Here is a 27,798-nt window from a genome sequence, read left to right on the forward strand (position 1 = left end):
CAGCCAGGTCACGATCTCGCGGTCCGTGAGTTCGAGCCCCGCGTCGGGCTCTGGGCTGATGGCTCAGAGCCTGGAGCCTGTTTCTGATTCTGTGTCTCCCTCTCTCTCTGCCCCTCCCCCGTTCATGCTCTGTCTCTCTCTGTCCCAAAAATAAATAAACGTTGAAAAAAAAAAATTAAAAAAAAAAAAAAAAAAGAAGAGGTGGTTTATATATACAATGGAATACTACTTGGCAATGAGAAAGAATGAAATCTGGCCATTTGCAGCAACGTGGATGGAACTGGAAGGTATTATGCTGAGTGAAATAAGTCAGTCAGAGAACAGGACAGATATCATATGTTTTCACTCCTACGTAGATCTTGAGAAACTTAACAGAAGACCATGGAGGACTGGAAGGGGAAAAAATAGTTACAAACAGAGCGGAAAAGAGGCAAACCACAAGAGACCCTTAAATACAGAGAACTGGGAGTAGATGTGGGGCAGAGGCACAGGGAAAATGGGTGCTGGGCATTGAGGAGGGCACTTGTTGGGATGAGCACTGGGTGTTGTATATAAACCAATTTGATAATAACGTATATTTAAAACATTTTTTTTCATAAAATAAAATAGACCCACACAAAAAATAACAAAAAAACAAGTGGGGAGATGCAGCAAGAAGAAAAGGCCCTTTAGGTGCTTTGAACTGACTTCACAGAAAACTATCCCTATTCTTCACAGCTAAATGTGCCTTTCTGGATTTGGCTGTTGGAACAATACTTAAGTTGATTAAAAAAAAAAAATCACCAATTTTTCCTTAGTTCCTTTTTGAAGACTAGGGAACTTTAGGGAGGGTAAGTGACCAGCCCACAGAACACCTAGCTAAGAGGTGTTAAGGTAGGGATTCGAATCCAGAGCTCCCGGCTCCCCATTCTGCCTCCTGCCCTTCAAGTGGGTGTCCTAGATCCTAGCCCCCACATAGGAGCCCTCACTGCTGCCAGTAGCAGGCCTGCTTTGGAATCTGGGGTCAGGTTTTGCCCTCCTCACATCCTCACCAGCTCTGATGTCACGGATTCCTTTGCTGCTAATGCAAATAAATCTGTTCTCAGGATGTGCCCTCACGTAATTAACAGAAAGCAGACTAGGCAGAAATGCTAGGCTGACTTCTTGGTGCCCAGAGCTCCCTGAGGATCTGCTGGTAGGGACAGAACACCTTCACCCTCGGGATTGCCTCCAGATCTTCCAAGCATACCTGTTCAGCTGTGGGCTGCTGCCCCCCTAACCTCACCATGTGCCAGCTGCCAGGATCCAGGGACTTGAGATATAGACTCACTTCTGTCACTGCTCCCTACTCCAGTAACTGACCTGGGTGCCTTGGAATGCACATTCCACCTTTGTCATATACAGATTATTAGAAGGGCAAGGGGATCAGAGCTTTCTCGAATGACATTCAAATCTCAGCTTTGCCACTTGGCAGGGCCTCTGACAGGGTGTCTCATACATATCAGCACAAAATGTGCGTGGTCTTTTAAAGGTGTAGAGGGAGAATTCAATTAGATGGTTTGAAAATAAAGAGCCACCCCCACATAGTGTAGCCAGGTGGATCAGAGCCATGTCTCTAGCAGCATGCCACAGGGCTCAGTCCTCAGCCATGTCCTATTAAGCTTTTTCTTTAATCAGTGCTGTATATGAAAATATAGACAGCAGCTTCATGGAGTGGATTAGAGCAGGCTTTGACATGGGATGGAATGCCATTCAAATCAGCTTTACCACTTGGCCATATGATCTTGAGGAAGTCACTTAACTTCTCTGAACCTCGGTTTTCTCTCTTATAGGGTGATTATGTGAATTAGTTGATAAGATCTATGTCTGGCATACAGTAAGCAGTCAATAAATGGCATATAGTTTGTGTATGGCGTGTGAAAGTGATGGAGTTTGGGAGGAAAGGCCAGTATGGTGCCACTGCATATCATGGGTCCCAAAATATCAGGTGACTCAGGTCAATGGAAAGATCCAACACTTACTTCCAACAGATCAATTGTATATGCACAAGATAGGGCCTTCTGGCTTAGCAGCAGCCCGTGTTACAGGACTACTGGCTTTGGCTGATGGTAGTTGATAATGGGGACACTAAAAGCACATGAACTCACAAACTTACAAAGATGTCCGGCGTGGGGTCCAGTAACAGCAGTGTTCTCAGTGTCCTTGCCCAGTTGGGCAGGAATTCGGGAACCTGCTCACAGGAGCATGACCATGATGGGGAAGAGCCTTGAACCTGGGGAGACATGGCTGGGTGAGCTGGGGGTTCTAGCCTGGACAAACAGATGTGGCACAGTGTGACAGCTGCCCCATCATTGGAGGTGGTCATGTGGAAGATGAAGTGGCCTGACTCTGTGTGGTTCCAGCAGAAAAAAGGTAGCCTCGGTCTGTGGAAACTGAGGGAGGGAAGAACCTTCTATAAAGATGGCCCAGATGGGGCATGGGACTGTAGTGAGCACCCTGCTGCTAGAGACGGCAGGGATGTTGTACAAAGAGGAGTCAGCAGATCAGTGGCTGGGATTCAGGACTCTCCCTTCTAATCACTCACCAGGGAGAGATAGAGCCTTTTCCTGACATTAATTATTGCTTACTTCCTCAACTGTGTTGCCACCTTGTTAAGAAGGCTGATTAGGTTGGAATAGGTCACGTGATGGAATTAATTTGTCCTGCTTGGGCTCTTCAAGACTCCGAATGAAGTGCAAATCCCTAGGGGCCAATGCCTAGCTGGCTTTTATTCAGGCTGATCAAACTTCAGCCCTCGGAGCTTTTAAAAGACAGGGAGTGAAAGAAAAATATGCCCAAACACACTGGTCTTATTCCACGCAGTTAAACAAACCCCAAGCCTCTGCTGATGTGAATGGTGCTCATCTTGAGTCGTGGGCACGTGTCCTCTGTGTACTCATGCTTTGCATCCTGGATTGCACAGGTGAGTCTCTGGCCCAATTACCTCTGCACTGCAGGGGACAGAGGTTAGTCTTTGACAAAAGGGCACAGTGGGACTGAATTTTCACATGAAAGCACTGAACAAATGCACTTGGGGAATTAGGCCAATTCCGTGCAATATTCCAGGATGCTCCTCTTAACCAAATACTGAATGGATTCCTAGGAAAGCTGCCGAGCAAGCACACAAATAACTGCCCAGGTGGTGTGGCTGTGGTGTCCACACAGTCCAGCCTTAGCAGATAGGATTTCAGTATGCAGAGATGTGTTTGAAACTGAATTCTTGTTCTGGAATCATTGTGTAGAAACAGCTGCTGTGGGTGTGGATGCTGGGCACTGGGACCCGCCTCCCCCTCCCTGCCAGTGCTCTGATGAGGACCGGGTGCTGCTGGCCTGACCCCTTCTCCCAGTCCATGGGCAGTGGCTAGGCAAACTACCTTCCCTGGTCAGCCTGGCTGTAAAGGAAAGGCCATGATTTTTTTGTTTCTTGTTTGTTTGCTTGCTTTGTTTTTGTCGTTGTTGTTTGTCATTTCTTCTTTTTTAAAAGTTAATTAATTTATTTTTTAATTTACATCCAAGTTAATTAGCATATAATGCAACAATAAGGAAAAGCCATATTCATCCAAAAAGCCAGGATCTGCCAGATCCTGCTGGAGCACAGACTGACAGAGTGAAGACGGGGGTCTGCAGCTTTCCTCATTAAGCAGGGCATCTGGCCGTCTCATCCCTGAGTGTGTGCAGGAGGCGATGAGCTTGAAATCAATTTAGCCTGCTGCATATTTGATTTCCTAGGGTCCACTCGCCTTGCGAGGAGACTTCATCAGAACTGCAGCAGGAGATCGCCATGGAGACCAGACGACTGGCTGAATCCAGGCGAAACTCCTACACCAGCCAGGGGCCCTCCAGGTAATCCACCAGGCTCAGCACTCACCTCGGGAAGGGGGAGACTGAGGCAGGAGGAAGGGAGATGAGTGTCAGGAAGAAACCGGCGGGGTGGGGGGGGGGGGGCGGGGGAGGGGTGGAGGTAGCGTTGAAGATTTGGAGAAGAAAGGGACAGGAGAAAAGCTGTCAGAAATCTATCACCGAGTAATTTCCTCTCAGGTCAAGTGTTCTGAGCTCAGAAAAATCTAAGAAAAACTGCTGTTATCTGAAATTGCTTTCATATAAAGTGATATTGAGGCACTTGCTCAATTCTGGAAGAATTTAGAAAAAGACAACCAGGAAGGGTTCCAAAAAGAATTGAGAAAAAAGACCAGCAAGCCGCAGGAGACCGCTGGTGGACTTCAGTTGTGTGCAGGTGGTACCAGTGGCACCGTCCGAAATAGCCTCTGGCAGGTCCTCACAGGTGTGTGTCCAGACTTCGTAGCATGCATCTTGCAAAAGGATGGGGAATATTATCCAGCCTCCGAGCTGATGACGTCTGCACTTGGGTGTCAAGAGCTGTGCCACCTTAAAGAAGTCATTTCACCTTTCCAGGTCTCATCTGGAAACACATCAAACAGTGGGAGGGCTGCGCAGGAGACAAGCACTGACTCCCGACAGGTGCTCAACAAATGCGGAGCTCATTGTTTCCTTCCACTAAATTTGTTTTTCTACCAATGCCAGAGTTTTATATAATCACGTGTTCTACAGTTTTGGCTAAGATGGTTGCAAAAGTTAATTTGTCTAGTTATTCTTCATATTTTTCACTGCGGAGGAATGTTTCTTTCACCAGCCCCTTGTAGCTGGGCATTTACATGATTTCCAGTGTTTTTGTGTTACCAATAAAATGTGGTCTTAAGGCTCATTGATTGCAAGGAAGAAGACACCTTCAAACCAGTTCAAATCGAAAGACCTGGGGTAGGACTGAGGCAGGAGGCTGGTGCAAGCTCAGACAGACCGTCCGGTGGAAAGGGAACCAAATGGGGCTCATCAGACGGGAGTAGGGGAGGCACCTGCCCTCTCCCTTTCATTTTCTCCTGGAGTGTCATGATCGTTGTGATTTTTTTTCCTGCATGTCTCCTCTGTTTCAGGCTTTCTCTGTTCACACATCAGTAGGCACAGGCTGGAAATGGCCTTTGCTATACAATCTTGTGTTGAAACACCCAACCCCATCCTGGAGTGGCTTTTAATTCAGAGGCTTGAGTGACTCTCTGTGGGTCACTTGTTCATTCCTGAGCCTGTTGGCTGAGCTGGAGAAGGGGGTATGATCTTGGTTCCAGCCCCTCAGCAGAGGGAGGATGGGGGGTGGGAAGAGTGTCCAGAGCAGAGAGGCTGGGCTGGGCAGGTACCTCAACATATGTCTGCAGCAGCTGTAAACATCTTTGAGCGTGGAATGTTTTCTTGCTTTAACTTACTCTTCTTAGGCAAAGCTCCGAAGTGTGTTATTAGGGTGAAGGCATATGACAACTCATGATGTGGTTCTAGGTTGCTCAGAACTGATTTTGTTGGGAACAGTGGGATGCACTGTAGGTGCCAAGTCAGGGAAACCAGATTCCAAGAAAGAGGGTTCAGGCTTTCTTCCCATTCCCCTCTGGAGGAGACAGGGAAGGCAGGAGGCAGGGCTGAAGGAAGCCTTCTTATGGAAAGCTGGAGCTAAGACAGGCTCTGGAGACATAGGCTGGCTGGTCTCAGGCACTTGAGGGCCTGGCAGGGTCTGGCTCCAGGAGAAGGGTGAGGGAAAGCTGCAAGGAAACTCGTGCACAAGGCTGGGAGGAAACAAGAATTTGTATAGCAAACAATGAGACAAAGGGTTAGGAAAAGAATCTAAGTTGTATCTGGGTGCCTGTTCCCTTAAACCTTATTCTAAATTTTATCACCATTTGCAAATTGTATTTTTTCTATTCCGGTGCCTACCAGTCATAAAGAGCTCTACAAAGGCAATGTAAGCAGAAAAGCTGCTAATTCCCCATTTGAAGGATCATGCCTTTGGCAGAGTCCTTGTGTTAAAAGGACAAAGCCACAATGAAGACAATGTCCCTTATCTGGAAAGCTGGGTCCCAGACTGCAGGTGGTATAGGACCAGGGAATAAGGCCCTGACAGAGTGGAGGTGCACATCTAAGCCTGGGATCCTGCCAGTCATCTCTGCTTCTGCCCAAGCCCTGGAAAAGATAGCTTTCCATCTCCTTCCTCCCTGTACTAGCTGCCTGTCCATGTCCTTCCAGGTTGTCTCGCCTGATCATCTCACTGCGAGCATGGGCCACCGGGCACTTACACCACGAGGACCAGAGACCTGACTCCTTCCTGGAGCGTTTCCGTGGAGCTGAGCTCAAGGAGGTATCCAGCCAAGAAAGCAATGCCCAGTCAAATGTGGGCAGCCAGGAGCCACCAGACAGAGGGAGAAGGTAAGGAACCAAGAGGATGGGCCACTGGCACCAGGTGAAGCATTGGTTTGCTCCTGCAGCTTAGATCCACTGTGTGGGTGGCCCGGAGCACCAGCCTCATGACCTGTACCTTGAAGAAGGTGTCTGTTGTGGAGGAATACTGCATGCTCTAACAGTGGCTGCCCCGAGTCAAAGAAGGATTGCAGGAGAGGAAATCCTTTAACCAGAACCTCCACCCTCATTTGACCCTGCACAGAGTACCCACCAGTGCCCCCTAGAATTGGTGCTCTCAGAAACACATCTGGGGATGCTAGTCTCACTTGATCTCTCTCCATCAAAGGGCCCTCATCCCAGATTGCACTGTGACCCACTTTACTAAAAGCCAGGGGCTTTAATACCATAGCTTTGAGATTACCTAAATGGTACCCACAATTTTACATGCAATCTTCTGGGAGGGAGGTCTGAAGATTGGTCAGAATTTTCAAGAGGAGCCATCATACCCCAGATCAGGATAAGAACCATGGAGTTGGGGAGTGTAGGTGGGGGTAGAATGGGGGATGGAGAGAATGTTTACTTTTCGGTCTGCAGAACAAGGGCTCTGAGCATTTTCTTGCATGGCCCGCTGACTGATTGGGGGCTGTGGCTGGTGCTGTCTGGTGTAGACATAGTGAAAGAAATCTGCAGGTGCTGACTTACATCCCCCAATCCCACACCCTACACTCAGAGCTGCTTCCTCCCCTCCTCTCTTGTTCTTGGGAAGTCTCCCCAGCCTGTGACCAGCAGGGAGACCACTGGGCCACCACAGGTTGAATTGAGTGTGGCTAGTAGCAGAATGTCTCTTCAGGACCCCTGGGCTGTTGGAGGGAAGGAGAGCTAAGACATGGAGGGGGAGGATGACCGCCTCTGAGCCTCTCAAACAGGAAGCCTCTTGCTCAGAATCTGCTTTCTGGAAAAGGGGGCTGAATTCTGTAGATAATGCCAAGATTTATAAGATGTAAAGGTGAAAACAAGCCTGGTTATTGCAGACCAAATGGTCCCTATGTAATTGTTGGAGAAAATCCTGTGTGTTTTTTTGTTGAACGAGAAAAAGGGCTCAGGTGTGAGTCTCTCAAATGGGCATCCAAGGGCCCCTGGGGAGTGAAGGTCATGAGGCCTCAGAGGAAGCAAGATGGATCTTCCTGGTACTTCCATTTTGCTTCCATGTTTGTATATACGTGTTATAGGTTTATTATAGATTATGCAGTAGATTGAAAAATGTGCAAGCATATTTAAGATAAAATATGAGAGTTCAAGGAAATTTCTTGCTATCAACCACTCTAGGGGAGCCACGTTTAGTCTCCCTGCTGGGAAAGGTGTGATAATTGGCTGGCTCACGTTTTCACCTGGGCTTAGACCACAAACCCTTGGGGTTTCTGGGCTTGGGGAAGGGCCACCTAGGGCCTGGGTGCTGGTGGGAATGGGGATGTGTGCAGGGCCATCGCAGGTTCCCAGGGCCAGGCATCCTAGACTGAGAGATAGCTCCATGACTGCAAGGCCAGCATGCTATTCACTGCTGAGCCATAAAGAAAGGATGGATGGCAGATAAGGGAGAAGAGAAGATGGGGGAGGAGGAGGTGGGGAGAGAGGTTTGCTACTGAGCCAGCCAGAGTGGTTCAGTTCCTTGTGGACAAGCAAAGACTTCTTTTGTTAACTTGATCAAATTATCCTATCTACAACCTTAGCCTAATGAAGATGAACATAAGCCTCTTTGTCCATTTCCCAATGTGACCAGATGAGCAAAGAGCTGGGCTAGGATCCCATCAGGGCCAGGTCCCGACTGTACCACAGATGCCTGGTCACTTGCCTGAGGGTTCAGAGTGGGCAGGCTCATGCAGGCTAGTGGCGGATCAATTAGAGAGGCTTCCTGGGGGAGGAAGACTTTGGATTTTCCAGGCAAATCCCATTGGCAAAGCAAAGTGTATGCAGAGACAGGTCTTGGTTATTCTAATGGTTTGGCCTTATGACATCCCAGACACAGAGATGTGGTAAACACAGGCCACTGCATCTTTCCTAACTTCATAGGAATTGGGAAATTGCTTGGCAGGGGAGGGGGGCAGGTCTGGTGATCAGAACCAATCCCAGAACAAATAGTTAGAGCCTCGTAATGGATGGTGAGAGGGAGACTTGAGCAGTGGTGAACAGAAGTACCAGGATGGCATTTGGCTGGATGTTCATCATCACAGAAGAGAAGAGGTGCCCTGAGAGTCAGGCAAGAGGATCACAGGCCACTGGCCTTGGTCCTGGAGGTCTTCTATGAGGTGTCTGCAGTGACAGCAGACAGGCAAGCCACCCGCCAGCTCTGTGAGGCCATGCTGGCTTCCTTAAACTAGCTGTGTCAAAAATGTCTATTGGCAATTGAGCACTCTGAGATAATAGCTTTTCCTACAGAACGCCGCAAAGGACCATGTGATTCAGCTTTAAATAAACGTGTAGCTGGGCGCAAAACCAGCCTCCACTTTCTAGCAGATTCTCACATAAAACTGGGGTGGCAAACCCTGAAGTTTTAAGATTAATGTGGGGACAAGGGCCCAGAGCAGGATAGATGCAGAACTGGGACAGTTCTGCTCATGATCTGTTTTTTGCCCTGCAAGCCGGAAGTAGCTGCTGTGATTGGGTTTTTGAGGGAGGGCCCCTTTTGAGAGCCCCTGCCTGCGCAGATGAGGGGGGTAAGTTGCTGCTGCTGCTGCTGCCAAATGTGTCCATCTGCTGCTGAAGGTGCTCGACTCGCTCCACCTGAGTGCACCCAGTGGGCAGGAACCACATAGGGTTCATGTCTGCGTCCCTCAAAGCTCCTGGCACACTGTTAAACTGAATGAAATGGGGTGGAACTTGAGGCCAGGATTCTGGGTGGGATGTGCATAGTTAACTCTCTATTCAGAAGCCTCAGTTGAGCCAAATGTTCATCTTCTCTTCCCCCTAGAGCTAGCCAGTCAAAAAATGTTTGTCCTGACAATAACAACACCCAGGTCCTGAGAGGTGTGTGAAAAGGCCTGGGGGACAGGGTGTGGGGAGGTGCCAGCCTAACCACCTGGGGCAAATGGTCCCCAGTAGTTGGAACTGAGTTCAGATTCCCATGCCGCGTTCTCTTTACTTTCCAGCAGTGGCTGGCCGCTGGCCAGAAACAACACCAACATGTGCAACAACTCAGAGGAGTGAGTACCTCTGCTCCCCAGCAGAGCCCCCTCACCCTCCCTGGTCCCACTGGCCACCTACCTCCCCATAGATGTCCCAGCTTCGCCTCCCTGCTGAAATCCTTTCGCTTCCCACACTTCTAGAACACCACTAGATCATTCTAGAATCTTGTTCCTTTCTCCAAAATTCCATCCCCATGGACAAATGGGGAAGGGACCTGGTCTGTATGACTTCTTTGAGCAACCCTCATTTTTCTCATCTATAATGCATACATGGTTTAAGCTTTGACATCCTCTATCGCTTCTGTATTTGAGGGTGCAAACTCAGAGTTCCTTTACAGAGCAGTGGATATTCTCCTTCATGATGAGAATGCATTTTCCATTCGACAACCCCAAGCTCCAGGGTGCCAGTGAAATGCCCTTGTCATAAGGCCAATTCAGGCCAATTTGGAGGGAGTAATTAGGACAATGGGAAGAGGGGATTTCAATACTGTATTTCCAGAGAATAGCCTCTTGAAATGGTGACCCTGCTGTAATTACTTTTTATCACCAGACGCTGAGCTGGCAGATCAGTTTGATGTGTGATTCTGGCAAGTGCCACTCAAGAGCCCAGGGAGGAAGTGTTGCATGTGTGTGATCATACACGTGTGGGTGGGCACCATTCGCCAGACTTCTTTATGGAATACCCCGGGGGCAGGCACAGGAGGGAGTCTCAGTTGGAACTTAGGGAAAAAACCATCAATATCAGCAAGAAATCCAAATTACCTGCCTTCCAACTGAGGAGAAATGTGCCAAGGCTTTTTCCTATTTCCTTTTGTTCCTTGGATAGAAGTTTTTACCATTTCCCTCCATGAAACTTAGTTGCATTTTGTCTGCAGAAATGTGGATATCAAATCCAGAGACCCAAATGCCAGCAATCAAGATAAATGAAATTATTTAATTTGCAAAATAGTAGCTATTGTGATATGTGCTTGATCTAAAGCCAAACTTGATATTAAATACCCTTGAAACCCCCATGTTGAGTCCCACAGTCAGAGACAGGCCCAGGGCACTGGAAACCACGGACAGAGGTCCTGTAGGTCTCTAGGCTCCTCTGTTCTGGGGCTGGAATGTGGGCGAGGATGGGGCAGATGGTGTTGGTTGCATCAGGCTCTTATAAATCTTTTCAGATGGGTTCAAATCATGGGTCCACACTGCAGGCCAAGGACCGAAGGAAAAAATTGTGGACTGTCCCAAAATGTGACAATCTGGGCACAGAGTTACAGAAACAATTCTGAAGGACACCCTTCCCCATTCTTCCACCATGTTTCTGGCATTTTAACCTAGTCCATGGGTCCTTGAATAATTTTTCTGTCTCCCAGAGCAAACTGTTCCCAGCCCAACAGGCATCGTTTGCAGCTCTGTATAGGTCTTTCGGGGCAGTGCTGGGTGGATTGGGGGATGCAGTTGGATGGTGGTGAGTCTTTCATGGGCCCACAGCGGGTTGGTAACCTCCCCCAGCCCCTCCACAAATTGTGACCTGATGTAATTAAACTCACAGCTGGTCTGAGCATGCCTGATAAGCTTGTGGGCAGCGCCCTCTGCTGGTGCCTTGACATCAAGACTTCAGTGGCAGAAAACCTTTCAAAGGACACTTCATTATAGATTCAAGAGGAAAGAGGATGAGTGACTGTCCTTAATCTTCTCATTTAGCAAGTTTAATATTTTTTTATTTTGTTCAGTTTATTCATGTACTAACTGTCAAAAACTTGGAAAACACAGAAAAGCACCAGTGAGCATACACCCTCAAAAAATATACTTCATTTTAACAGTAGAATCCCATTATCAGAGATAACCCCTCTTAACATGTTGGGAAATATCCCTCCAAGGTTTTCCATATATATTGAGTATATAGATATGTATATAGACAGAACATATTATATATGGAAATATATAATATATACTGGTATATATTATAATTATTATATGTTGTATATAATAATTATTTTATTATTACAGCTACACATAATTACATATATATGATATACTTATATATTACACATAAATTACATATATATTTTTAAGTGCCTTTGTATCCCAATTCATCCATAAAGAGCTTTGTGACCATGGGCAAGTTACCTGACCTCTCTGCATCAGTTTCCTGACTTGTAAAGTAGGGTTTGTATTAATGTTTTACTTATAAGGTTGAAGGAAGACTAAATGTGCTAATACATGTACAGTGCTTAGAATAGTGCCTAGTTACATAGTAAGTGCCCAATAAATACTGACTAGTGATGCGAGCAGAGCAATTTCACCGCCATCTCCCTAAAGATGTCTACACCCTAATCCCTGGAACCTGTAGAGAGGTTACCTTATATAGCAAAGGGGACTTTGCAAATGTGATTAAACTTGAAGACCTTGAGGTGGGGAGGTTGTCCTGGATTGACAGGTGGGCCCAATGTAATCACATGCATTCTTAAAAGCCGGAAGGGGAGGTGGGGAGAAGAGTGGGTCTGAGAGATGAGTTGGAAGGAGAAAGGAGGGATTTTTATTGTAAGAAGGCCCCCATAATTGCTGGCTTTGAAAAAGGAGAAAGGGGGACACAAGGCAAGGAATACAGCAGCCTCTCAAAGCTAGGAATAGCCCTCCATTTTCCACAGCAAGAAAACAAGGACTTTGATTCTACAGCTTCAGGGCACTTAATTCTGCCCACAACCCAGGTGAGCAGGAAACAGATTCTCCCCAGAGTCCCTAGAAAGAAACACAGGCTGCCGCTGACACCTTGATTTTTATCCAGTTAAACTTATACCAACCAGACTTCCGATCTACGGAACTGTAAGATAACACATTCAGGTTGTCTTCAGCCACTACATTTGTCGTAATTTGTTAGGGCAGCAATAGAAAACTAATAACACAGCTTTTGATACCATGAGTGGGGTGCTGCTGTAACAAAGAAAGTGGAAGTGGCTTCGGAGCAGACTCTAAAAAATTTTTGAGGAGCATAATTTTATTTATTTTATTTTTTATTTTTTTTTTAATTTTTTTTTCAACGTTTATTTATTTTTGGGACAGAGAGAGACAGAGCATGAACGGGGGAGGGGCAGAGAGAGAGGGAGACACAGAATCGGAAACAGGCTCCAGGCTCCGAGCCATCAGCCCAGAGCCTGACGCGGGGCTCGAACTCCCGGACCGCGAGATCGTGACCTGGCTGAAGTCGGACGCTTAACCGACTGCGCCACCCAGGCGCCCCTATTTTTTATTTTTAATGTTTATTTATTTATTTATTTATTTATTTATTTTGAGAGAGAGAGAGAGAAAGCAAGCTGGGCAGGGGCAGAGAGACAGGGGGACACAGACTCTGAAGCAGGCTCCAGGCTCTGAGCTGTCAGCACAGAGCCTGATGTGGGGCTCGAACTCATGAACCGTGAGATCAGGACCTGAGCTGAAAGCCAGACACTCAACCGACTGAGCCACCCAGGCGCCCCAAGGAGCATAATTTTAAAAAGGAAAGCCTAGATAGCTTTGAACAGATTGGTAGTAGAAATATGGATGTTAAAGACTCTGCTGGTAAGGGCTCAGAAGGAAATAAGGAGTATCACAGAGAAAACCTGTTTCGCTGAAGCACCTTGTGCTTGAATGGTTGTAAACTGACTACTAGTAGAACCCTGGGCTTCCAGGATGCTGCTGGTAAGGACTTGCACATAAGTGAGGAGCAGGCTATTGGAAATTGGAGAAAGGGGAATCTAGGTTTACAGTGGCAGAAAGCTCAGTGCAATTACATCCTGCAGGCAGGTGGATAGCAGATCGGATAGGCAATGAGCTTGAATATTTAGCTGAGGATATTTTCAACCAAAGGTGTTGAAGGTGCAGCCTGGTGTCTTCTTGCTGCTTACAGTAAAACCCAAGAGGAGAGGGAGATATTGAGGGAAGAACTTTAAACAGAAAGGAAGCAGGACTTCATGATTTTGGAAATTCTCAGCCTACTCAAATGGAAAAGACACTAAATTTTGAAAACTGTCAGGAAAGCGTGCTTTGGGAAAAAGTCGGGTGTGTGGCTGAGCAACCTTCTGGTAATACCTCAGAGAGATCAAAAGTTCTGAGTATTCAACAAAAGGCTCTCCTGAAGAGATGAAGGGTGTGACTCATAACTCCCCTCAGCCATCCCAGCAGAAGCCAAAAATACAAGAAGGGATTTCACAGATCTGAGGATAAGCCTCTTGTCTAACACAGTGAATCCCTCTGATATACATGACATGCAATGTTCTGGAAGATTCTATACCAGCAGAAACACTGCCGGCTTGGACGTGAAGCAAGAGAAACAATATGAAATAGAGGAAGATTATGGGACCCCTAAATTCTAGATGCAGGAAACATCTTGATTAGAATACTCAGCTACAAACAGACAGGTACTCCCTTAATGAGAAGGAAGAGATGGCTCGGAGAGAGCCTTGAGCCCAGAGCGTGGAGCCGCGAAAACCACAGAGGATTATGCCTAGGCCTTGAGATGAACTGGCAATTGCCCTGCTGGATTTCAGAACTGCTTGGGACTAGTAACTCTTCTGTCCTTCGCTTCTCCCTTTTTGAACTGGAATATCTATAACTGATATCCTAAATCTGCCCTTCCGTTGTATCTTCAGAGTAGATGATTTTAGTGTCACGGGATCACAAGTTGAGCGACTCATGCCCTAGGATGATTCACACCTAGAGTCTCCCCTCGACCTGGTTTAGATGAGAGGATTTGGGACTTTTGAGCTGATGAGAATTTGATGCTACTTTTGGACTCTGAGTCGATTTAATAATGGAATGAAACTTTAGGGGTCTTGGAATGAGGGTGAATGCATTTAGCCCATGGGATGGATGTAAATCCTTGAAGGCCAGTGGACAGGCTGTGGAAGGTGACACAAGGGCTCCCCCAAATGTCCATGCCTTAATACCCACCACCTGTGACTTACCTCACACAGCAAAAGGGACTTTGCAGTTGTGATTAAATTTCAGGACCTTGAGATGGGGAAATTATCCTGGGTTATCAAGGTGAGTCCGGTCTAATCGCATGCATCCTTAAAAGTGGAGAACCTCTCCAGCTGCAGAGAACCAGAGGGATGGCATCTCAAGAAGGACTCTACCTCTTGCTGCTGACTTTGAACACAGAAGAAGGATGCCAGGAACCAAGGATACAGCACCCTCTGAAAGCTGGGAAAGCCCTCACCATACAGCCAGTGAGAAAATGAGCATCTCGGTCCTCTTCTTGCAAGCAATTAAATTCCACCAATAGTCCAAATGAGCAGAAAACAGATTCTTTCCTGGATTCTTCAGAAAGGATCATGGCCCTGACGACACCTCAATTTCAGTTTGGGGAGACTCAGACTTCTGACCTACAGATCTGCAGTTTGTGTTGTTTTAAGACACTACATTTGTGGCAGTCTGTTCTGGCAGCAATAGAAAACTCATACAGCTATTACTCTAAGCTCTTTTGCTGTCTGCTTTTAACTTGGAGAAATATTAAAAACGTTTTCCTGTGTCACCAGATATTCTTCCACAACATCATTTTAAGGGGCCTTCTAGAATTCCATGGCTGATGGATCTCCTCCAGTTGTAGGATTAGATTGCTTATGCTTTTGACTGGTAGAAATAAGTAGTGATTATTTTTCTGCACGCATGTTTGCACACATCTTTGATTATTTCCTTAGGAAATGCTGTGTGAAGTATATTGGTCTTTTTCAACGAGTGTTTAATCAACAAACACTTATTTTTCAACCCGTGACTTGCTCCAGGATGTGGAGTAGGGGAATCAGAGGGGTCTGTGGATGAGTCTGATGGGTTCCCCGGAGGCAGGGAGGGTCTTTTACCTTTCCCCTTGGTTTCCTCAACTGTTCGATGGGCAATAACGCCTGCTTTGCAGAACACATATGACTGTTAACACATAACCTTTATAGCAGCGCTAACCCATAACGTTGTGCAATAAAGAAGAGGAAGCAGAGTAAAGCCATGTGTTGAGGAGACACCTGCACTCCCAGAACCTTCCTGCAGATGAGGACAGAAGGCGGCTATCCAGCCCCCAGCCTCACAGTCCAGCCAACTCTGGATAAGTGTCTGAACATGGCTGTGTTTGCCTCAGATGACTCCGAGATTTGCCATTACGTGGCAAACCTGTTCCTGTCTGTGCAGATTTTGCTTCCTTTTTCCTCCCTGGCTTTCTCATCAAGGGCCAGCCTTTCATTTGATACACAGATGGGTTTTAAGAACAGCCAACAAGCCGTATCCTTCCGTTCGGAACAAAAAACCTTTACATGTGACTTCCAAAACTGAGTGACTTTTCCTCCCTAAATGTGTGGATCTGGGTTCATTTCCCATTACCTCAAAATGGTCTCAAGCTCTTTGTGACTTCCTAGGGGCTCATGAAAATGGGTCAGAAATTGCAGAACATCAGCCACTATGTATACTTTGATGTATATATACAATGTATGCTTTAATGGGGCAGTTCACCTGGGGGGGGGGAGGGTTCACCTCATTCCTCAGGAATAATAGTAACAAAATCAGTAGCTTCCTGTCATCCCACCGTGCTAGAAATATCCATTTCCTACACCACACCCTCTCCTCCATGTCACTGTTGCCTACCCTCTCCACTGCGGTAGCATCCTTGGCATAGGAAAATTGCTAAATGTCACCCTGTATCATCCAGTGACAAGGCGAAAAAGGAGGAGAAAGAAAAAAAGGAAGAAGAGAAAAAGAAAAACGGCACAAAACAAGAGGAGTAAGTACTGAGAAGAGCTGCCTCCAAAGAGAGGGTGTGTGGTCATAGCAGGCTTGATCCCTGTATCGGTCCTGTGAGTCTGACAGCCTTGTTGTCAGGCCTTAGCGTGGGCCCTTGGAGAGGGGCTGCCTAGGGCTGCGGGAGCGGAGTTGGACCCAGGTGGGGATCAGGCTTCCTGAGATGGTGTGAAGGGCCCACTCGCTCTGCAGGGAGAGTCCTGCCCCAGCTCTGAGCACCCGGAGGCGGCTTATAGGTAAAGAGGGTTGTCTGCAGCCTTGGGTGAGCAATTAGGGGCTGTCCCTGGGAGACTCCTCCTGTGCTCACCCACCCCACCCCCGCCCCCACCCCACATTCTGTTTGCCTGTCTGCACAGTTGGGGTAAGCTGAAGCCTAATCCTGGACACTAGAAAATACTATATTCATAAACTTTACTCGACACGTAGGCGTGGTGTGCGTTGGGAACATTCCAGAGACATGTCAGTGAGCTGTTGATCTTGTACCTGCTGAGTCAAAGCAAAGGTGGAAGGCATGCCAGTGTCTCCTCTGGGGCATGGGAGCAGCTCCGCAGGCCTGGGCCAGCACATGGGACATATGGGGTGGGGGAGAAGACACATGGAGCCAAAGAAAAAGAAGAATCTCCAGTACCATCTAGAACCTCTAGTCCTCAGAAAATCCTGACAATAAAAACAGAAAGCACCCTAAGCTATTGCTTCCTTCAGTGTTGGCCCACATAACCTAGAAGATTCCCAGGCTAGTTGTTTTTGATGGGAGAATGGCTCCAAGTGCTTGGAAATGTCTTCAGGTCATCTGCTCAAATGCAGTTAGCAGGTCAGAGACTCCCTCAGGAATGCTACAGGGCTCCCAAATGCAGTCCAGAGAGAAGCAGCCTCAGAACCACCGGGCAGTGTTTAAATGTACGTTTTCAGGCCCCGGTCCCAGGCGGGGCGGGGGGGGGGGGGTGTGCGTGTCTGAGTGGGCCCTGGGAATCAGCGTTTCACAGAGCTCCCCCCAGATGGTTCCAACATTACCATGCAGCATTTTATTCTCAGCACGCTGAAGGATGTAGGTGATACCACAGGCACATGGGAAATCATCACCATGATTTTATTGTCAACCGTGGCTTCCTAGGAAGCTGAGCTAGGAGGGAAGGACCTCCAGAGTCTGCCTTCTCCAAGCCTGTCCCCTCCAGTGAGGGGACACCCCATGTGACCCCCCTGAGACTGACAGGACCTGTGTCTCAAGTTTAGCCTGCAGTTGCCCTAGGGTCTCTAGGCTAATCCAGGTCTCTAAGACCCTCCAACGCTGTGATTTTCAACACACTGCACTGTTCGTGTGTCGGTGTTTCCAGAAACAAGAAGGACACCATGGTGGTGGACCCCTCCAGCAACGTGTACTACCACTGGCTGACGGTCATCGCCCTGCCTGTCTTCTATAACTGGTGTCTGCTGGTATGCAGGTAGGGGTATGGGGCAATGTCTCCACATGGACAGGGGGAGGGGTAGAGAGGCAGGGAGGGATGAGGGCAGCCAGGCCTCAAGACAGAGCTCTGAGTCCCACTCAGGGGGCTGGATTTCTGGTCCCCACACAGCCACCATCCAACTGAGTGTCTCCATTTCTCCATCTATAAGGAGGCTCTAAAAGAAGACCACCAGAGTTCTCTGAAGCACTGGTGGGGGCCTCTGCTTGCTAGGGACAGCAAGGGTCTGGTCACCTCGGGGACTTCTTAATTTGGCTGTAGGAGGAAGATGCAGGGCCGAGTAGCTACTCTTCTGAGGGGAAGTGGGGGGGGGGGTGGACATTCCTGAGCAGCCTGCAAGACAAGGATGCAGGGGAGGTCACAGTTCTCTGACTGTAAGCTTTGGGCTGTGGGCCTCCCCCAAGCAAGTTGCAGGGCTGGGATGCAAGCTGCTGCTCTTGCAAGGGCAGCCAGGGCCTTTGGGGTGCTCCTGAGAAGGCCCACAGGACAGAGATGCAGGGTGAGTGTACACAGGGGCTTCAGGAAATTCCTTACAAATGTACTTGTGAGATGCAGGGGCAAGTTATTGTTCTTTGGGGAGAAGTGGAGGCTGTGGAACTTTTACAAACAAACTGTAGGAGGCAGGTGCAGGGTGAGCTGCTAACTCCCCTAATAAGGGGTCAGGGGAGTGAGGGTTTAGGGTCCCCTATGAAATCTGTGTTTTGGGAATACAGGAGCAAGATGCTGCTTCTCTGAGGGGGAGCTGGGGGCTTGGGCTTTTCTGAGCAAACCTACAGGATGGGGATGCCAAGGGGCTATGTTCTTCTGAAGGCAAACAGGACCTTTGAGCATCCCTGATTAAGCTGCAGGACAGAGATGCAGCTCCCTGTGGGCAAGGGGCTTTGGGGCATTTCTGAGAAAATCTGTAGGAGAGAGATGTAGGGATACCTTGTTTCTCCTCTGATGGGGTTGGCGGGATCTGTGTGGCATTTCTGAATAAGGTACAGGGCATGGAGGCAGGGGCAACAGGCCACGTTTCCTAAATGGTGGGCTTTGGAGCCTTCCTGTGCAAGCCCAGGAGGCAGGCATACAGGGGCGGGCAGCGGCTCTTCCCGGGGTGGGCGGGGCTTGGGCGCTTTGCACATTGAGGGTGAGGCAAGACTCCTGAGGGGGCGGGGCCTGGGCGTTCTGCAGGGAGAGGGGGAGGCTAGTTTCCTGAGGGGGCGGGGCCTGGGCGTTCGGCAGGGGGAGAGGGAGGCTAGGCTCCTGAGGGGCGGGGCTTGGGCGTTCTGCAACGGGAGGGTGAGGAGGCTACCCTTCTGAAGGGGTCAGGGCTTTGGGAAGTTTCAGAGCAAGCGTTTGGGGGACAGAGAGGTAAGCGGCTGCTCTTCTGGAAGTACATGAAAGGCTTCGGGACTTTTCCAAGCAAGCTTTAGGGCAGGATAAGGGGAAGCTGCTAGTCACTGAGAGTAAGTGAGGGCGTTGGGGGCCCTTTCAGGCAGGCCTTTAGGACAAGGATTCAGGCTGACGTGCAGGGAAGGTAGGGGGGCTTTGGGACAATCCTGAGCAAGCCCGCAAGACAGCCGCTGCTTCTGTGAGGATGGGGAGGAGACCTACTACTGAGTGTAAGAGGGGGCTTTGGGGATTATCTGCATAAGGGGGGCATCTCCTGCTGTTCTGAGGGTAAGTGTGGGAGTGAGAAAGGGGAGAACTTGGGACCCCTCCTAGCCTGCCTGCGGGATGGGGATCCGTGGGCGAGCTGCTTCTGTGCAAGCCAGGCTCAGGGGCTGCAGGGACACTGCTATTCTGAGGAGGCAGCAGGGGGCTCCAGTTGCTGAGTAAGCTGCAGGGTGGGGACACAGGAGCTGGCTGCTGCTCTTTTGAGGTGAAGAGGGCGTTTGGGGGTATAGTCTGTATGAGAAATAGTGAGCATAAAGATCTAGAAAATAGAAAATATTTACTGGCTGGTTTGGTTGTTCATGTCTGAGCAATTCTTAGACCCTAGGAAGGGCAAGTGCTCAATCTCTTCACATGACTCCACCAGTGAGGCCTAGAAAAACTTCCCTTCCTGGGATCTCAACGCTTACTGTTGAGAGGCGACAAGGGCCCACTCTTTGGGGTCCATCCCAGCTCTTCACAGGAGCTCTGTGACCTTTGGGACAGAAAAGCTTCTCAGAGCTGGGTCTCCTCATCCGAGTCTGGGGTGATGACACTGGGGCACGAACCCTGCAGGCAGGGCTGATACCAAGATGAAGGCACAGAGCTGGTGCCTATGTTGGACCCAGCCCCAGACACACCCACTCCTTCCCTCGCGCGTTTAGGGCCTGTTTCGATGAGCTGCAGTCTGACCACGTGATGCTGTGGCTAGTCCTGGACTACTCGGCAGATGTCCTCTATGGCTTGGATTTGCTGGTGCGAGCTCGGACAGGTGAGTGGGCCCAGGGCCAGGGACTTCTCATGGCCAGGCCACAGATTGACTTTGTGCATCAGGAGGGGGACCACGGGGACCACAGGGCAGGTTCAGGAGATCCAAAGTGGTGAACATTACCTACCTCTGACCACAAGAGCCCAGGCAGGTCTGAGGTTGTACCAACGGTGAGGGCGTGGTACCGCCTCAAGCTCTCTCTACAACGACTCTTTAGCAGAGGTCAAGATACCTGGGTTTTGGTCTTTGCTATGCCAACAAACTGTGTGACCTTGAGCAAGTCAAGCTGTCTCTCTGGGCCTCATTTGTATGACCTGTGAAATAAGACCATCATCTCTCAAAGGATGCTTCCAGCAGTGACCATTCAATATCGCAGGAAACAGGAGGGAGAGCTCTGTCGATCTTGGAGTTCTTTTCCTGGACAGTCAGAGGATCCAGGACGTGTTACTCCATGGCTTTTAGATATATGGAGGAATAAAATTGGAAACAGGGCCCAGGTGCATGATGACCTCTCTCAGATCGCCTCTGGTTGTGAGTGGAGGCTAAAATCCCTTAAGCTCCAAGCTGTTCATTCTTGGGGCACCTTTTTCTGACCTGCACAAAGACATCACATCAGCTGGCAGAGGCCCGGCTTGCCATTCTCAAGATTTTTGAGCTAGAAACCAGGCCGTAGTTGTCAATACAAATACCACCAGATCCCAGCAGCAAGCCTCTGTGTGGCTTCACAGTGTACAAAACATTTCAAGTACATCTTGTTTTCTTATTAGAACCGCTGCATGAGACAAAAAACACAGGCGTGATTATTTCCATCTTGCTGATTGAGAAATCAAGGCCCAGCAGCACCTGGGTGGCTCAGTCAGTTGAGCATCCAAGTCTTGATTTCAGCTCAGGTCATGTTCGCAGGGTTGGAGAATCGAGCCCTACATCACCACACTGAGGATGGAGCCTGCTTGGAATTCTCTCTCCCTCTCCCTCTGCCCCTTTCCCTGACTCACACTCTCTCTATAAAATTAAAATGAATTGAATTGAATTGAATTGAATTGAATTGAATTGAATTAAAAAATACAGAAACTGAGGCCCAGAGACACTGAGTAACTGGCCTAAAGTCCACAATCACTACTTCACAGGGCCAGACTGGGAACCCTGCTTCCACGTGGTGCCCAGTACCATAACCGAGAAGGTCTCTAATATGCAGCTTGAGGCTTGTGTGGGTAACTTAGACAGTCCTTGTGGCCTGCCACTTCATGGTCACATAAGCCTACCAAGACACAGGAGCTCCGTGGGTGGCCCGACTCACTGAGCCACCTATCTCTATTTCAACCAAGTTTCAGTGGGACAAGTTACCTGCACTCAGACAGTGATCCTACCCCTTTTTGTGCTTGGGTACTATCCCTGGCAATCTGAGATTCAGCAGAAACCCTCATGGGGAAGGCAGGTAGGCACGGAAACCAAATGGCTGTGGATCATACTCCAAGGGGAAACATCTTCAGAATTGAGAAAAGATATTATTAAGAAAGTAGTGAGGAGCCCCAAGGCACTAGGAGTGCCACATAGTAATGTAAGTACTCAATAAACACAAGGGTAACCAAAGAATGAAACAGGGAATGGGGGACTGGGAAGCAGGGTGGCCCTACCATGTGACAGCAGACTTGAGGTTTGCTTTTCACAGGGGGCAATCCTACCTCCATCTAGCCCTCAAGTGTGGCCCTGGTTCAGCAGCAGCATCACCCAGACCTTGTTAAGAGGTAGACCTCGGACCTACGGAACCAACTTTGGGAACAGCCCAGCACTCTGGCTTTTACAGAGTCCTCAGTATAATTCTGATGCTTTCCAAAATCTAAAAAAAAAAAAAAAAACCCATGCATTATATTATTCTCTCTACTTTTGTTCATGTTTGAAAATGTTAAAAAAAAAAAAAAAGACGAAAGAATGCAAATCTCTACCTATTTGATTGATTTCACCAGTAATAACGCCTAGTGACTCCCCAGTGTCCAGCTCAGCTCCAGTCTGATTCTTTGGAGGTGGATCTCAGCTTCCTATGTTTTCAGAGCTCCTTGGATGACAGTAATGTGCAGGCAGAAAGAACTACTGCTTCCCTAGGCAATGTTTTTAAAAGGCAGGTCCTGCCCCATTAGGGACGGGTGAAATCAGTTTGACAGGCCATGACCTATGCTCTTAAAATTTGTATCATTAATATTTTCCAAACATACACAAAATCAGAGACAGTAGGATCATGAATCCCCACGTACCTTCACTCAGCTTCAACAGTTATCAATATTTTGCTAATGTTTCATCTACCTCCCCACAGCCTTTTCTTGGCTGGAGTATTTTAAAGCCAACCTTGGACCACTTTAACATGTTATCTCTAACTTTAAAGGATGCATCTTTAGAATACAACATCCAGGGGCTCCTGGCTGGCTCAGTCAGAAGAGCATGTGACTCTTGATCTTGGGGTCATGAGTTCAAGCCCCACATTGGGTGTAGAGATTACTTAAATAAATAAAATATATATATATATATATATATATATATATATATATATATATATAATATATATATGTAGATACAAAACACCAGTCCACATTCAAATTTACCCAATTAATCTACATTTTTAACTGAATAAACAGGCTAGAACATCATAGACTAGAAAACATCAGAGTATATTTTCATAGTAATGGGTAAATGTGGTTTTTGAAATTTTTTCTGTTATGTATGTATAACTACATCTTATTTAGTCAAGGTGTATATCTTTCTATGGGCTATGGTTAAAAAAAAAAAATAGCAGCCTCTTCCATGCCCAAGTGACTTCCATCTTTTTCTTCAGGCTTCCTTGAGCAAGGCTTGATGGTCAAGGATGCACAGAGGCTGTGGAAGCATTACACAAAGACTGTGCACTTCAAGCTGGACATGTTGTCCCTGGTCCCCACAGACCTGGCTTATTTTAAGTTGGGTGTAAACTACCCAGAGGTGAGGTTCAACCGCCTACTGAAGCTTGCCCGGCTCTTTGAGTTCTTTGACCGCACAGAGACAAGGACAAACTACCCTAATTTATTCAGGATTGGAAATTTGGTCTTATACATCCTCATCATTATCCACTGGAATGCCTGCATCTACTTTGCCATTTCCAAGTTCATTGGTTTTGGGACAGATTCCTGGGTCTATCCAAACATCTCAAACCCAGAGTATGGGCGCCTCTCTAGGAAGTACATTTACAGTCTCTATTGGTCCACCTTGACCCTGACCACCATCGGAGAGACCCCACCCCCTGTGAAGGATGAGGAGTATCTGTTTGTGGTCATAGACTTCCTAGTGGGAGTCTTGATTTTTGCCACCATTGTCGGCAATGTGGGATCCATGATCTCAAACATGAATGCTTCACGGGCCGAGTTCCAGTCCAAGATTGACTCCATTAAGCAGTATATGCAATTCCGCAAGGTGACCAAGGACTTGGAGACACGGGTGATCCGGTGGTTTGACTACCTGTGGGCAAACAAGAAGACAGTGGATGAGAAGGAGGTGCTCAAGAGTCTCCCAGACAAGCTGAAGGCCGAGATCGCCATCAACGTGCACCTGGACACTCTGAGGAAGGTCCGCATCTTCCAAGACTGCGAGGCGGGGCTGCTGGTGGAGCTTGTGCTCAAGCTGCGGCCCGCAGTGTTCAGCCCAGGGGATTACATCTGCAAGAAGGGAGACATTGGGAGGGAGATGTACATCATCAAGGAGGGCAAGCTGGCTGTCGTGGCCGACGATGGGATCACCCAGTTCGTGGTCCTCAGTGATGGGAGTTACTTTGGGGAGATCAGCATCTTAAACATTAAGGGAAGCAAGGCGGGGAACCGCAGGACAGCCAACATCAGGAGCATTGGTTACTCAGACCTGTTCTGCCTTTCCAAAGATGATTTGATGGAGGCTCTCACTGAATATCCAGAAGCCAAGAAAGCTCTGGAGGAGAAGGGACGGCAGATCCTGATGAAGGACAACCTGATTGATGAGGAGGTGGCCAAGGCTGGGGCGGACCCCAAGGATATTGAGGAGAAGGTAGAGCACCTGGAGTCCTCCCTGGACACCCTGCAGACCAGGTTTGCACGGCTCCTGGCCGAGTACAATGCCACCCAGATGAAAGTGAAGCAGCGTCTCAGTCACCTGGAAAGCCAGGTGAAGATGTGTGGGAGTGACCTTCTGTCTGATGGGGGTGCTCCTGGGGATGCTGCAAAAGCAGAGACCAAACAAGAGTGAAATGCAGGTGTCCATCTCCTGCTTCCCAGAGTCAGCCATCCGTGTGATGCATTGTGGCCACAGCTGCACAGCCCAGGACTCGGCAGGGTTGCATTCCAGTTCTCCTTACCCTTTGCAACTGTGTGGCCCTGAGAGAGAGCCTCAGTTTCCTCATCTAGAAAGGGGGACTCATGCCAGCCCCACTGAAGTGGGAGGTTACTGTGATGTCCACATGGAACACTGCATAAGGCAGGACTTTGTATAATGTGAGGTGTCCCCAATCCACGCATATGAAAGTGTGGGCACAGAACTCTTATTTTTTTAATCCATGAGGAATTTTGAGACTTTTGAACTTTATTTTCTTGTAAATGGAAGATTATTTAGTCATCTACCCCTTCTCGCACCCCACTCCACCAGCTTCTCATAAGGGAGATGTAACAGAAGCTAGAAGTGCAATGTGGGATCTCAAATCCATCCTTACACGAGACAGTTTGGGGCACATTTCTGAATCTGGTTTCTCCTCATGTACTCTTTGGGACCCTCAAAATCCTGGCCTTTGATTGTGCTATGATAAGCACAAGGGATGAAGCCAGGTCACCCCATTTGAGGTCACTTTGAGCCTATGAAGCAAATCCAGACTCCCCGCCATCCAGCCCCTGTGAAACTGGAATCTGTTTAGAAAAGAATATTTTGATGAGAGAAAGAGACATCTCCTAACTCACCAAAGGATTTAAAGACAGCCTCTCCCCTCGTTCCTCAGTCAGGAACAGGGACACCCTGTTCTGGCTTGAGGAGGAGAATTATGCTCTGGGAGAGCCTTTCAGGTGGAAGGTTGGAATGGGGTCCTGGGTCAAGCAAAGCTGACAACTAGAATTTTTAGAAGATCAGACCCTTAGGCCATATCTTTGCAAACTGCCCCTCCTCTCAAAGAAGCAGCCTCACTCTCCCTTGGAATTCTACCCCAAGGCAAAGCTCTCAGCTAGCAGGAAGTGTGCACAGTGAAGGACCTAGCTTTTTTCCTTTTTTAATCTGGTAAATAGAATTCCATTACCATCATATAAGATATTTCTGTATTTGGATTCTATGATTGCGAATTATAACCTTAATGGTCCACTTAAATACATATTGTAAATTACCCAAAGGTGAGTCACTTTTCTGTTGCAGAGAAGCTATATGTACAGGTTTTCCTTCTCTGTCTCCTCCTTCCCTCCCTCCCTCCCTCCCTCCCTCCTTTCTTCTTTCCTCCTTTCCTCTCTCTCTCTCTCTCCCTCCTTTCCTTCCCTCTCCCTTCTCCCTCCCTCCCTCTCTTCCTCCCTTCCTTCTTTCTCTTCCAACTTCTCCTTTTTCTTCTCAGAAAACAATGCCCCATTTTGCTTTGGGAACTTCAAAACCTTTGTGGTCTGATGTTATAATCCATATGCTATATAACTGGACCCTAATGTAGTTCATACAAAAGGTGCTGCATTTTCAAGTATGTATTTTGGATTTATATGAGTCTCTTCTGATTTTTATTATGGATCATGTGACCATTTTTAACTTTCTAAAATGAATTTAAAAGGACTATTAAAGGAAGATGTGATCCAAGCCCATATCATCAGCAAACTGTCACTAGCAATGTATTCTCCAAATGCATATATTTTAAAAAGCCTTAACTATTAATTATGCCTATGTTTATATTTGCACAAGAAAAATAGAGACCTGGATTTTAAAAATATTGAATGAGTCTTGCTTCATATTTTGTCATAAGGGAAGATTCGGTTCTAGATATGTGTCTAGGGCAGTGAGCCTACCTTCCCCAGGAAAACAGGCACTGGTGAATAGGGGACAGTGCACACTCCACGTGAAGGGAGCCAGAAACAGGTGAGACAATGCAACCAAAGCTGCAACACTTGTCAGAGGAAATAAGTCAAACCATTCAAATATATAAGAAGTGGGTCTCAGGTAGATGCTAAATTTCCTGGTATCAATTGTCCATCGGGGACATTCAGGCAGTTTGGAAAGGCATGAGTGGGCAGGAAGCTGCAGGCATGTCCCTGTTAAGCATGTCTCCAGATTCTTCTACTGCTTATGTCCAAGGAATTTAGGTGGTAAGTTAGAATGTGGGTTTTGGGGATTCAGGCCTGAGCTTGTTCAAGTCACAGCACTGCCACTCAGGCAAGTTACTTTCCTTTTCTGGGCCTCACTTTCCTTAACTGAGAAGTGGGAAGGATACTGCCCACCTCACCTCACAGGGAATGATCCTGTGAATAAACTTTCAAATAACATAACAGGCATGGCCTGTGAAACTCCTTGGGTGCAGAAAACATCATATTGTTTTCCTTGAGAGATAAATGAATATGGTTTCATCTAGTTAATCTCAAGCTGCCAAGATTGTTGGGAGGTGGAATCTTGGGCTGTTTTCAGGACTCCTATTCACTGTCTTGGAATCTGAGGCAGCCACTCATGTTCTTATAGTCACTGTGGCTGCTGACTGGAGGCCATCCTTCTTGCTGTACTGGGTTCAGCCACAGGGAGCTATGCTGGGAGATAGCTTTGTGCCTTTTGTGGGAGTCTAAGCTCATGGAAGTGTGTGTGTGTGTGTGTGTGTGTGTGTGTGTGTGTGTGTGTGTAGAGAGTGAGAGAGAGTATCCCTGAGACAGGAAAGGAAGAAAATATTGGTGAGCACTCCTCCAGGTATGGAGGGATGCAGGCTTCCTGGCAGAAGTCCAGGGACATGGAAGGCAGCAAGATCTCAGAGGAGAAGACTGAACTTTGGCTTTGGGGAACCCAACCTGGCCAAGATCCCAGTGTGTCAAGCTTGGAAAGTCCCAAAGCTGCCAGATAGCAAGGAACCACACAGAGTTAGACAAAGAGTATCTAGTCAGTAACCAGGATAAAAAATGTCTGAAGATATTCGTAACTCAACTAATTTATCAAGACAGATGCCTGCTCCATTGCCCTGAAGCTTTGGCCCTCAGAGATCTGATGTACCAGCTATCAAAATTCAACAGGGCCCAGGATCTGTCATAGCTTTATCAGGCAAACTCTGGTCCATCTGAGACCCTTCTTCCAGGAATTTATCAAGTAGAAGCCAAGGCAGTTTCCTTCTCTGGGCCTCAGGGCCATTAGTATTACTCCAAGGAAGGAAAGGTGAAAAGCAAACTAATGAACAAAGTGGAAAATAAAATGCTCCTTTGAAGTGCAGGGGGTGACTTTTGTCTAGTAAAGTGAAGATGCTCATACCTGTGACCTAGCAACCCTACTTCTGGCTCTATATTACAGGAAAATTGTCACATATGTGTGCCCAGAGGCATGTACAAATGCTTATTGTAGCAGTTTTTAATAGAAAAAAGGAAATAGCCTAAATACCAGAATCTAAGAACAAATTAGGAAAAATATGTTAGGTATTTCACCAAAGAGAATTTAATAGAGGGAATTAATCAAATAGCCGTCAGGGGGCTGAGAGAGCAGAAAAGGAGTACTTAGCTTATCCGGAAAGAGTACTGCAGAAAATAGCCATTACCCTTAGGGCTAGGGGATCAAAAGAGAAAGGGTGCTCAGAGAA

General features: G+C 47.7%; 1 protein-coding gene across 1 annotated transcript in view; it reads left to right on the forward strand.

The window, feature by feature from the left end:
* Positions 1–25,973, forward strand: part of CNGA3 (cyclic nucleotide gated channel subunit alpha 3) — a 49,674-nt gene extending 23,701 nt beyond the window's left edge. Inside the window, exons 3-9 of the mRNA XM_040453964.1 lie at positions 3,748–3,861; positions 6,100–6,279; positions 9,396–9,449; positions 16,087–16,158; positions 17,507–17,614; positions 19,936–20,042; positions 22,864–25,973. Of these exons, the coding sequence (XP_040309898.1) occupies positions 3,748–3,861; positions 6,100–6,279; positions 9,396–9,449; positions 16,087–16,158; positions 17,507–17,614; positions 19,936–20,042; positions 22,864–24,275 (2,047 nt within the window). The 3' untranslated portion in view covers positions 24,276–25,973. The remainder of the gene's footprint in view (positions 1–3,747; positions 3,862–6,099; positions 6,280–9,395; positions 9,450–16,086; positions 16,159–17,506; positions 17,615–19,935; positions 20,043–22,863) is intronic.
* The last annotated feature ends 1,825 nt before the right edge of the window (positions 25,974–27,798 follow it).

This window comes from Herpailurus yagouaroundi, unplaced genomic scaffold, assembly GCF_014898765.1.
Source record: "Herpailurus yagouaroundi ecotype Mexico unplaced genomic scaffold, PumYag 210, whole genome shotgun sequence".
In the NCBI taxonomy this organism is placed as follows: Eukaryota; Metazoa; Chordata; class Mammalia; order Carnivora; family Felidae; genus Herpailurus; species Herpailurus yagouaroundi.